At 44.7% G+C, this 12,237-nt stretch overlaps 1 protein-coding gene across 4 annotated transcripts in view; it reads right to left on the bottom strand.

Annotated features, from left to right (window-relative positions):
• RPP30 (ribonuclease P/MRP subunit p30) overlaps positions 1–12,237 on the bottom strand; it is a 32,746-nt gene that overhangs the window by 6,625 nt on the left and 13,884 nt on the right. For all 4 annotated transcript variants that reach the window (XM_075935124.1, XM_075935123.1, XM_075935122.1 and 1 more), the window contains 4 exons: positions 7,979–8,068; positions 4,344–4,460; positions 1,601–1,630; positions 1,190–1,227 (listed from right to left, as the gene is read on the bottom strand). In XM_075935124.1, the coding sequence (XP_075791239.1) occupies positions 1,190–1,227; positions 1,601–1,630; positions 4,344–4,460; positions 7,979–8,068 (275 nt within the window). The remainder of the gene's footprint in view (positions 1–1,189; positions 1,228–1,600; positions 1,631–4,343; positions 4,461–7,978; positions 8,069–12,237) is intronic.

The raw sequence follows: 12,237 nt of genomic DNA, 5'->3' as shown, positions 1-12,237 counted from the left end.
AGGAGTGAACAAATTAAGCAGTTCTTTCCCCGGGGTAGATCTGGTCAAATAACAAGTAACTGGGAACTATGAAAGCTGCAATTCAGACTGACATCTTGCTGTCATCTGAAGGAGTGGGTTGTGCCCATGAAAGCTCAGGATACCATCTACATGTTTTGTTCGTCTTTAAGGTGCTACTAGACTATTTGTTGTTTTTTAAGTTCTTCCTGTTACAGACTAACTTGGGTACCCCTCTGAAGATCTTGCATAAAGTAACCCAAAGAGTAGTACTATTGTATGGGTGACTCAAAGTAACGAGGATCTGATTCGATGCCCAATGAAGCTAATGGAAGTTCTTACATTGTCAACATTCTATTGATTCTGCTGTTGGATCAGGTCCAAAGCAAGGCTGGATCAGGCCTTAAGCCGAAAAACCTATTCCCTTTTGAGGACAGAACCCTCAGACCTGTTGAATATTCTTTCCCAGACTTGTCTCCATCCAGACTAACCTTTCAATGAAGTTAGGAAACCATGTTTAAATGCTATTTCATCTAACATGGTTTGAAACATTGCTTAGTAGGGCATTGTTAAGGGGACCACAGTTGGCCAGAACATGGAATTTCCATCTTACAGAATATTTTAAAGCTTTGGGAAAGAGAGGAATCCTCATTTGGGGAAAAAAGGACACTGGGATCTACTTTCAACATGGAATAATACAAGTTTGCCACTCTCCCGAGACCATTCAAAGTCCTGATTCAGGAAGGAACTCTTCAACTGGTCTCATGGAGTGAAATATAGCAGGTGTATACACACCCACATTCTCCAAGTGACAAACACTCCTACTGAAGTCAAAACAAATTAGAGTTGTTATCTGTGGATCGTACCTCATCTTTTCACTGAAAGGTTTTGTTTTATAACTTGTCTTATTCAGCACTGCAATTGGGGACATATACTGGAATCATTTCTGTATTTCTAAAGTATGAATTTTGTTCTGAAATTAATAATGCAAACAATCTTACTGCTGACATGAGTTCTGTCACAATCATGATCTACTCTACCAAGGATGTCATTCTCAATTTTTAAAAAAGGTCTGGAGACTGGGGGAGAGAAAGGCATAGGAATATTTGTATCACAATATAAAATGTTTAAAGTGAACTGCAAATTTCCTACAATATTCTTAAACGTCAGATTTTACTTGGGAAAAGGATACAGATTAGCCACATCGTATGGACCTCGAAGTTCCAAAGGCTACAACAGAAGACACAATTGTGGATATCTACACACACACACACACACACACACACACACACACCCCTTTAATGTATTTTAGAGTCACAGTTTATAAAATAATCTTATTTACAGAAACTATCAGCCATTAACTTTAAATTTCATATAGACATGGGTTCCTGAGTTGCTAGAGATGCTAGCATGAGAGCAAGACAATTACTATCACTAATGGAAACAGGACGTACTTACTTCCATTAGCAGAAATAAAAAAATTCAACAATAAAGTGATACAGAAGACCCAAAAGAAAAAATTCAAAAGGGTAACTATAATGACGCTTATGTTTCTAGCAGAAATTCTCAAGCAATTTATTTACACTAAAAATAATTGACTTACCCTTTCAGCTGCACTAGATATAATTATGTTCTAGATAATAAAGGAGAAGCAGCATTAATCTTAGATAAATGTTATTAATAAAGAGAAGATTTACATAAACTGAACACTAATACTGCTATGAGTATCATTTGAAGTTAAGAGTTAATTCTGTTGACCCTATTTAGAAATACTATCTGCTGCTTTCTGAAACAGGCAAATCCACAAAGATTGTGGATTACAGATCTCTGGAAACAATAAACCAACTCTGTATACATTGCAGACCTTGCTGGGTCAAGAGTCTATGTGAAAACAGAGCATCACAATTACACTTATTCCATCTATATTGTAATAAAAGACCTCTGCCATAGCCGCATCTGGCCTGAGCCAGCTCTCTTAGGTTCATAAGGCTTAGGCTGAAAGGCTGTGAAATTGCTGTGCAGCTGTCTATGCTTTGGCTGCAGCCCAAACTCTCAGATCCTCCTCAGTCTCTAGGTCCCATACCTGAGGCTGAATGTCTACATAACTTCACAACCTTGTAGCCCAATCCCAAATCAGCTGATGCAGGCCAGCTGCGGGTGTGCAATTGCTCTGATGTATCCTTAGTTGCAAACCATTACCCACAGACATGAAAAAATCCTTCATCAAACAAAATCCTTCACTTGTTTTGAAAGCTGGATTTTTTTAAAGAGTTTTTGATGGAGGTTGAAAAAACAACCCAATTCTAATAGTATTAATTTAGCAATGCAGAAATCAAATCTGCAGCACATTTTGACCACTATTAACAATTACACTGGCTAAAATAGCTAGTCTTTAGTCAGATGGTGAGAACCCATTTATATCATCCACTGACTTCTCTCTGCTAATACTGACTGCTATCAATATCAACATCTATGTGGTTCTTACAACACATTTGTGGTGGCTTCAAAGTGAAGTCACCAACTCTTGATGGTGGCTGCTATGAAAATGGTTTCCTAAAATAACTAATTAAGAAAAACAAATAAATATGCATGCATGCATGTCCAAATCATAGTAATTTATTTATGTAGGAATTTTTTGCAGACTCAATAATAACATACAGTTGTCTGTATTCTTTACTAGACCTAAACAGAATAGAAACACAAATAAGGAGCTTTGTATATTAATCTTTTGTTGTTTCTTTTGGTTTTTTGGTAGCTTTTTTAAATGACTTGCTAGCTAGCAAGTCAGCTTCTGTGAAAACTGACATTTATATGTTTAATATTTTTCACAGCAGCAGACTGGGAGGCAGTGAAAATGACATTAACAAATATACAAATATCACTTTTCACAGCAGATATACTCAGCCCTATCAAGCCAGGGTTCAAATTAAACCTTGAATAAGGACATGGGTAGGGAGGCAGCAAGGGCCGGGGTAAATGGGTGAGAGGCTTAGTACAGCAGCAGGGATGGGGGAGCGGGGGTGAGTATGAAGCCCTGTGACTAGGGGATGGAGCCTGCTGGGCCTGAAGCCTCAATCCCCAAGGTCAGAGACCCTGACTGAAGCCTGCTACCATGTGGCCGGGGCTTACCACCTGTCAACCCAGGATCAAAGCCAGAAATCTACGACCCATGGCCCCAGGAAGGTGGGGAATTTACCCCAGCTGTCTACTTTTCCAGCTTTTGTGGCTCCAAGAGAGGGCAGGGCCCAATCTCTCCTAGCAGTTCCAGGGAAGGGCAGATGCTTTCCCTATCCCTCCACCCGCAATCACTATCTGGCAGGCTGCAGCGGCAAGAAAAACTCTTGGTGGCTGCACTGGAGAAACACTGATCTACTCTCTCACACTGGTTCTGGGAGCCCACTGGATCAACCCCTATCCCCAGTTTGAAGGTGGGGACACCACAAAGAATTGCCTGGCTGTTTCTCTCAGCTCTTCCTTGCTATTAAGTAAACTGAGCAGGAAGGAAAAAACCAGCCAAGTCCAGGAGGTAGCAACAGCCTAACTCCCCTTAGCTAGAGACAGGTCCCTGCCCAGTGCTGAAGCACACAAGCTTGGTAGGCCAAGAAGAAAGATTCAGAGGGTGGTGCTATCTATCACATCTCCACAGAGAAAGGAAAGAGAAAGCTCTCTACTGAGGACTGGTGGATGGGGAGTCTGATTTGCTGATATGCACGAGATGTGAGCCTCACCATGATTAACAGGTTGCCCTGGGTGGGATGCAACATAGGAAGAGGAGCGACATGGAGGTCTTCAGATACAAGGCTTTTTTCATTCCTCAGTTTCAGAAGGAAGGTAGAATATAGGACAGAACTATTTCGGCCAGAAACCTGACCTGTGGCCAGCCAAAAATATGGATTTTTTAATGTAATAGGACTTTAGTGATGCTCTCAATTTATTTAAATATAAAATAGTTTAAATACAGGATCTTGCATATAAGTTATGATAAGTTTACATGACATGCTTTTTGTCATTTACAAATTCATTATGTATGTTTAAGAATATACACAAATATCTATTTTTGTGCAAATCTTAAGTCTCCAAGATTTTGTGAATGCCACAGCAACTGACAAACTGTTCTGAAAAAAATCTTGACAATTTTAAAATCATCTGCCTTAGAAAATATTAGATGTTCCACAGACAGACCTATTTGTCTCTGGAATTATAGCTTACATATATTGGCAGACAAAGGTTCAATCATGTGTTCAGACATTCCAACATCAAACTATCTTGCAACTGCTCATTTAATACAACTCCAGAAGAATTTGAACAACTGAATGGATTAATTTTATTTCAGTTTGAGAGCTTACCTTTCCTTTGCAGATTTGCATCAGACTAAGAGCATTTGAAATTGTGTATCTTCTCATTGTGGAGTCTTTGATGGCTGGGGTGTAAAGAAGTTCAAAGTAAATGCTGCGATCTATTGCCTTCACGTGAAAGAAAGAAAATAGTCAAAAACCAAAAGCATAATCACATAATCTCATAACTCGTATCTATTATTATTTTCTCTCTCAGTTTTAGTGCTTTATATACAAAACTAATGTGAGGCAGGAATTGTTTCAACAGAAACACACCGTAGTCTGAAGGATGAAAATAAAGATCCTGTGTCTCCATATAAAATGCACTTGAATTTAAGACTGTCAGGTACCTGAAGCTTATTAAAAATAAAAAGCCTTCTCTTCCTCTCTACTTGTCAAGCTGTAACAGGCTTTCTGACTGCTGAGAGGAGAGACAATCACAGTTGAGCAGGAACAAGTCTGGAAGTCTCAAAAGCGTGAGAGAAAGTATGAGGAAAAAAAAGTTTCCTCTCTTCGGAAGGCCAGTTGTGGTTTCAAGTCAGAAGATCTGGCTAATCACCAGGGCTCGACAAATAATGCAATCTACTCGCCTGTGGCAAGTAGATTGCAACCAGGAAGATCCGGGTTCCGGCGATCTGCGCATGCACAGATCTGCCAGAACACTCCTGTCGCTTTACAGCTGGCATTGAGGAGCACCACCTTCCAAAGTTGAGGGTTTCTCCAGCACTCATCACCACTGTACTCAAGTACAGTAAAACTCCATTGGTCCAGCATCCAATGCTCCGGCACTCCTGATGGTCCGGCACCATTGGGAACCTGGAAGTGCTTGGGCAGCCGGACAATTGGAGCTGCTCTGCGCCCAGCTTCCCCGATTCAGCCACTGCTGAAACTGAACAGTGGCTGATTCCAGGAAGCCCAGGGTGGAGCAGCTCTGCCCAGGGCTTCCTGGAGTCAGCCGCCGCTGGTCAGTTTCAGCTGTGGTTGACTTAGGGACACCTGGGGCAGAGCAGCTGGGGTGCTGCAGGGTTGGCCCCGTAGTGCCCATCCCTCGGCGCTGCGGGACCAACCCTGCAGCACCCCAGCTGCTCTGCCCCAGGCGTCCCCAATTCAGCCGCTGCTGAAACTGACCAGCAGTGGCTGAATCAAGGACGCCTGGGGCAGAGCCAGACTATCAGAAGGGGGGGGGGGTCTATGATGGGTCTGGGGTGGCATCCCCCCCACACCTCAGACCCCTCATAGCCCCCCTTCCAATAGTCCGGCATATCTGATAATCCGGCACCCCCTGGGTCCTAAAGGTGCCGGATTATCAGAAGTTTACTGTACTCACTAACGGAGAAGTTATTCTGAGAGAAGAATTAAGTTAATTAAATCTTCCCCACCATTTTACAAGATTTGAAGGGCAGTAAGTTGTAATACAATTTACTATTATTTATAATTTCTGCACCTAGGAACCCATCATGGATTGACTCCATTATGCTAAGTGCGATACAAACACAGGACAAAAGGCTGTTAATTTACACTGACTGACCTCTGTGAAGCAGATATTCCCTTTTCTGGAGATAAGCAAATATACACAGAAAGGTTAAGTAACTTGCCTAAGGCAATATGCTGAGATAGTGGCACAGCCACAATTACACCTGAGAAGCTTCTGGCTCCGTAGTCAGTTCACTGCACAACATTACAGTAGTGTTATGAAGCTTTACAGTAAGATGTTGAAAAGAATCTTATTTCATGTGTCCAATTAGATTCTGTGCCCATCCTCCACATGTACCCAAGCTTCAGATTTTCAAACATCATTAGAGCTGGTGAAATCCAGGGAAACCAGACTGACTTCCAGCCAGCTTGCCTGCTCCAATCATTCCTCAGCAGCAGCAGCTCCAAGGCTTCCGGCACCTCAGCAGTTCTATGTATGAACTGTGCAAGTATATGTCTACACAGCAATGTCAGTCTCAGGTTAGTGGGACTTGTCAGCTGTCCTGTCAGGAAACCCTAGGCATGAGTGTCTACACTGCATTTTAACCCTAGATTAAGGGCTTTCTGACCCGTGCTCAAGCCTCGGACTCTGGCAATCACACTGCAGCGGACAGAATTGAGTCAAAGTTACCAGAATCCCAGGTCCCCCGACCCCCCTGAGGATGAATGTGCAGGGGTGCCCAGTGTGCACCAAAATTTGTCTGTGTTCCTATGACCAGGAAGCAGCTCTCTTTGCAAAAAGCTTCTTCTGATCAGTCTCCACAGAAAACCCTGCAAGCTCTCGGATCGTGTGCTTGCAGACCAGCGTTCAGACGACAATGGGTTGATGTTTGCATGGGAAGATGTGGTTTCCATATGCAGTAGAGTACAAACGACTGCACCACAGACCCTTCGTATAGAGAGGACTAAGGAAGTTGCCCCATGGAATTCTGGGATTTATGTTCCCTCTAATTTTTTCCATCCATGTGCAGAATAAATGTTGGTACTTGCACTGAGGCATGTACAGTTGTGTATCACCAGTAGAAACACATGCTGCCAGCTGAAGGCAGCTCTGGGCACTCTGCTAATCAGCTGGGTGGCATCGGAATCTCTCCTAGATGGCCAACCAAGCACACGGATTACAGGTGCTGTAATCCGGGGGCTTTACGGGAGAGATCTGAGTCACGCTGAGGCCAGGAACACACAGGAAAGCAACAGTGTTTGGTCTATAGGTCCCAGCTTACCATGGACTTGGACCCTCCAGTTCCGCAGGGTCTGGGGCCCTAGGTTAACACAAGTGATGTGTAGATGCAAGTGGAGATTTGGCTTGAGCCCAGCTTACATTGCTGTGAAGACATACCCTCTGGGTCTCCGAGCAGCCCAGTTCCCACATGAAGAGTTGCAAGGGCTTTGGGAGCCTCAAACACTTGAAGAGGTCAAAACAAATATTGTTTCAGATTCTCCCTCACCCCCAATGAGATGCTGACATTTCTGTTGTGAGAATTTTAGCAATTTCATTTTTTGTTCCATACTAGAACATATTTTTTTGTTATTCCCATAAAAGAGGCATTCAAGTTTCCAGCCAGCTCTAACTGTAAATTTTTCAGAAACACAGACTAAATTTTACCCATGGAAGTCCACCCTGTGTACCTGCCACTGACAAGGAATGGATGATGGTCTATATTCAAGGGAAGACTGTGACCTAAGTATCCCGACTAAGTTCTGTGGCAGGATTTTGTTTATAAAATATTAGTTTATAAATAGCTGGCGCTTAGTTTTTACTATTTTATCCAGTACCAAATATTCAGCAATTCCATTGGCTGGTACTGACTTTCCTTAGTGAAGCATTGCCTTAAACAGATGAGACCTCTGTACAGTCATAATCAGGGCTTGACAAACGGCGGCAAAAGCCGCTCGTCAGCCCTGCACTGTGCATGTGCAAGAGCCACATTGCGCATGCGCGCGCTACTGGTAAACAGGGCACACGGCTGAAATCTACTCGCCACAGGCGAGTAGATTCTATAGTTTGTGGAGCCCTGGTCATAATGCAGAAAAGTGCGGACGAAACATCTTCAAAGAGAAACCACTCTGTAGTACAAGAACACAAAAAGAACCACTCCAGTAGAAAAATCTCAGTTGTGTTAGTATTAAATACTAAGTGTAATAGCAGCAAATTATTTTAGGTGCAAATTTACCATATTAACAGGGGGTCTTCGGAAATAAAACGGCAGCTTTTCTGTTACGTTTATACATATCAGATCCACATCTAGATTTGTGCAAGCAACCTAAATCACAAAAGACAAATAGATAAGGCACCCTGAAGTGTGTTATAACTTTTAGACATGCAGATACATGTGAACATCTTTAATTCAGCAACCTTGGGAAAGAGAGTATGCCAGATTATGGATTTTTTTCAGACTATGGGTATTCACCATAATGGAAAGTAAACAAAAAGTTTACAACTAAAGCTTTTGTATGTACAAACCATTAGCGAGTACTATACATGTATGACATCATAAGATAAATCCTTAATGCACTGTACTTAAACTGCGTTATTGGAGGGGGGGGGGGAAAGAGGGAGGGAGGGAGGGAGGTTACAGAATCTTGATGGGGGGGTGAGAATTAGGGATGCTTATTGGGTAAAGCTGGCTCCCCACGAGCACCTGCTCCCACTCCCTCCCCTGCTCCCCATGCTGCTGCCTCTGATACATCCCTATCAGCTAGAAAGGAGGGCAACTCATGATATATCTACAGCAGCATTTCCCAAACTATGGGCCATGGCCCAGTAGCGGGCCGCGGGAAAAAAATACCGGGCCTCAGCATGGCCTCCAGTAGGGGAGCAGAGTGGGGCGGGCTGGGAGGAGGTGGAGGCGGGGCGAAGGGAGAACCGGCTGCCGGCCGCCGGGAAGAAGGGTTGGAGGCAGTGGGGCTGTCCCATGAAGATCAGGGCAGGTTATGATCAGGTTAAGATCGGCACGGTTATGGGTAGCAGGGCTGTCCCGTGGAGATCCAGGTGGGTGGACGGCGGGTGGCGGAAGCAGGGTTGGAGGCAGCGAGACTGTCCTGTGGAGATGGGGAGCTAGCGGGGGGCGGAAGCAAGGCTGGAGGGTAATGGGGCTGTCCCGCAGAGATGGAAGGAGGGGCAGACGGCAGAAGAAGGTTGAAGGCAGTGGGGCTGTCCAGCAGAAATCGGGGAGGGCAGGCGGAGGAACCAGGGCTGGACAGAGGGCGGGGGGGCTGGACAGGGGAGAACCAGCTGTGGGAAGCAGGGCTGGACGGGGGCAGCTGGGCTGGGGGGGGTCACTGGGGGAGATTGGTGGGAGGCGGGGGGAACTGGCCGCCGGAAGCAGGACTGGACGGGGGCAGCAGGGCTTGACTGGGAGATTGGGAGGAGAAGCGCGGGGGAGGGGGCGGGGGGCACTGACCTGGGCACATGCAGACCCTACAGACCCTGGCAGAAGAGTGAGTCTGCCTGGGGATTCCATTTTGCCCCCCCCCCCCTCACATACCCTCCCTCGATTAGTTGAGAACTGCCTGGCTGGTAGACACACTCAGGCAGCACGAGCACATCTACTATCCAGGCAGTTCGCAGCTAAGGATTGATACACCTAATTATAATAAAAACGTACCTAATTAGAAAATACCCGACATTTTATATGTCTGGTAATTTCTCAATTTGTTTCTGACAAAACCCTCAAATACCAGATTGTCCGGTACAAAACCAGACACCTGGCAACCCTACCCCTCCTTGCACCCACCCTCCTAGCCAGATACCCTACTCCCAGTCTGCTCCTGCTCCCACCTCCTGGAGTGCCCATGCAGCGCCGGGTCCCCCAAGGCCTGGCCCAGGCTGGGTGGAGGATGCAGCCAGGTGAAAACTGAAAATGTATTCATTTTTCATTCTTTTTTTTATATGTGTTTATATTTTTGGGCTGCAAAAAACAGTACTAAAAAACCAGGTTCCAACTAAAGTAAAAAGTTTGGGAAACGCTGATCTAGCCAGCTTTCTATCCATCTTTCGGTCCATTTATTCAATCCATATTCCCTTAACTTGCAAGCAAGAATATTGTGGGTGACTGTATCAAAAGCTTTGCTAACGCTGGCACTGGGGGCTTTGGGAGGACCAGAAACAACTTATTTGAATATTCATCATTTGCTTAATGAATATGCAAATATATGTTACTGGTCCTCCAAAAACTCGTGAATGGATTTACTGGTCCCCGTGTCAAAAAGTTTGGGAACCCCTGATCTACAGGAAATTGGAATCATCATCTTGGATTCCCTTTGGCTTCTTACAAACTTCCTTTGATATTAAAATGTCATCCTGGCCATTCCTGTTATCAAGATATTGACAGAGCCGAGGGGTTAGTGAATTTAGTGTGCTGCAGGCCAGGGACAGACCCTAGAACCAGCCACCTATCCTCAATCAGCTGCAGGGCCAGGATACGGGGCACTGGACGCTGGAGCTAGCTCTCAGAGTCTTGCTCCCCCCCGTCTACTCAGCTGGAGGAGGCAACTGCCAGATCCGCCCAACCCCCAGATCTTCAATCCCCACCTTTCTCCTACATCAGCTGCAGGGTGGAGGGACAGCTGTAGCCCCCTGCACTGAGGCCCTCCTTAATGACCTGAGCAATGCCGGGTAAATTGGCTAGGTGTGGCTATAAAACTGTACTGTAGAAATTCAAGCTCAGGCTGCCACTTGGATGTTGGGATACAGTCTGAATGTCTACTCTGCAATTTTATAGCCCTGCAGCTCTAGTCAGCTGACTGGGGCCAGCTACAGGTGTTCTACTGCAGCACAGACATATGGAAAAGCAGAAAACAGAAGCTCCGGATGACACTGTACTGTGGGATGACACATGGAACCATATTTCCACTCAGGTACAGACTTAAGAAAACATCTATTCCACATCATGAATTTGCCACAACTGAAGGGGGAACTATTCAAATTCAAGAATAACAGCCTGGACTCCCAGTGACAGAGAGCTGTTACAAGGAATAAAAAAGGAAAAACAGAACTACAGAGAAGAAAGAAGTATGTTTAAAGAGAGACTTCCTAAATTGCCATGAAAGTTGAAACATTTGCTGAGATCCACTTTACTCCAGTAACTGCTCAGCCTTTGGATCAACCAGACAAGTCCCAGTCTGATTACCCAAACTTTATGAAGGAAAAAATTACATGGAATCCAACCACTACAACCCTGATTATTCCCCCTCAGTGGAGGCAACATCCTCACCTGGTGGACATATTGGTGTTGGCAGTAAAATAAACAAACTGTTCCTTGAAATTCCCAAAGACAGAAGGGTTTATTTTTGGCAAAGTGAGATCTTACTGATGAAACCAGTAACATTTAAAATGGTGAAGTCTGAAGATGCTTCAAAGGAAGATATGGTAGAAGCCAAAAAAGCTACCTATTATTGCTCTAATTTCTAAATGAAATTTCCAGTTACAGTAACATACAATAATTCTAAGAGATTTTAAGTAATGATGTAGCAAGATCTACAATTGTTCTGAAGCCTGCAGTTTCTCACAGTCCCTGATATATATATATATGATATGATAATTTTTAGGAGAATTTTGGTGCATCCTTCAATAAGACATTTACAAGCTCCCTTAGGATTATTACTCAACATCTAACAGCACCAAGGCCCAAGAACTTGATGGTCACTTGGCTCATCACAAGAGAGCATGGGCGTCACCAGGTCAGTGCCAGAATCACAGCATATGCCCACTGGTAGCATTCAGATATAGTTTCAGTTGTTTAATTTAAATATTTCTTCCCAAACACACCAAAGAGCCCATTAGTCCCTGTAGGACAAACCAAATACCAAGTGTTTGCAGCAGTGATGGTTTGTTATTCAGTTATCTCTCTATAGATTAAAAAAATGTTTCCTGTGGGATGCCAGAATAATGTCATCATGTCATCAGTGTCTAGAGGCTCCACCCTTGCATGGGCTCCCTGTCCTGGACACTGTTCAGGGACTGGCAAAGCCACCTGGAAGCCCGGCAGATTCTGCCTCCCAAGGGTTCTGCCTGCTCAGCTCTGGCCATGGCCTTTTAAGCAGCCTGTCTCTGGTCCAGAGGGCTGCTTCAGGGTATGTCTACACTACCCCGCTAATTCGAACTAGCGGGGTAATGTAGGCATACCGCACTTGCAAATGAAGCCCGGGATTTGAATTTCCCGGGCTTCATTTGCATAAGCCGGGTGCCGCCATTTTTAAATCCCGGCTAGTTCGAACCCCGTGCCGCGCGGCTACACATGGCACGGAATAGCAAGTTCGGATTAGGCTTCTAATCCGAACTAGCTGTACTCCTTGTGGAATGAGGAATACAGCTAGTTCGGATTAGGAAGCCTAATTCGAACTAGCTACTCCGTGCCGCGTGTAGCCGCGTGGCACGGGGTTCGAACTAGCCGGGATTTAAAAATGGCGGCACCCGGCTTATGCAAATGAA

The sequence above is a fragment of the Pelodiscus sinensis genome, chromosome 8, assembly GCF_049634645.1.
Source record: "Pelodiscus sinensis isolate JC-2024 chromosome 8, ASM4963464v1, whole genome shotgun sequence".
NCBI classification, from domain to species: domain Eukaryota; kingdom Metazoa; phylum Chordata; order Testudines; family Trionychidae; genus Pelodiscus; species Pelodiscus sinensis.
The sequence above is the reverse complement of the archived record's forward strand: the minus strand, read 5'-3'. Positions and strand labels throughout refer to the sequence as shown.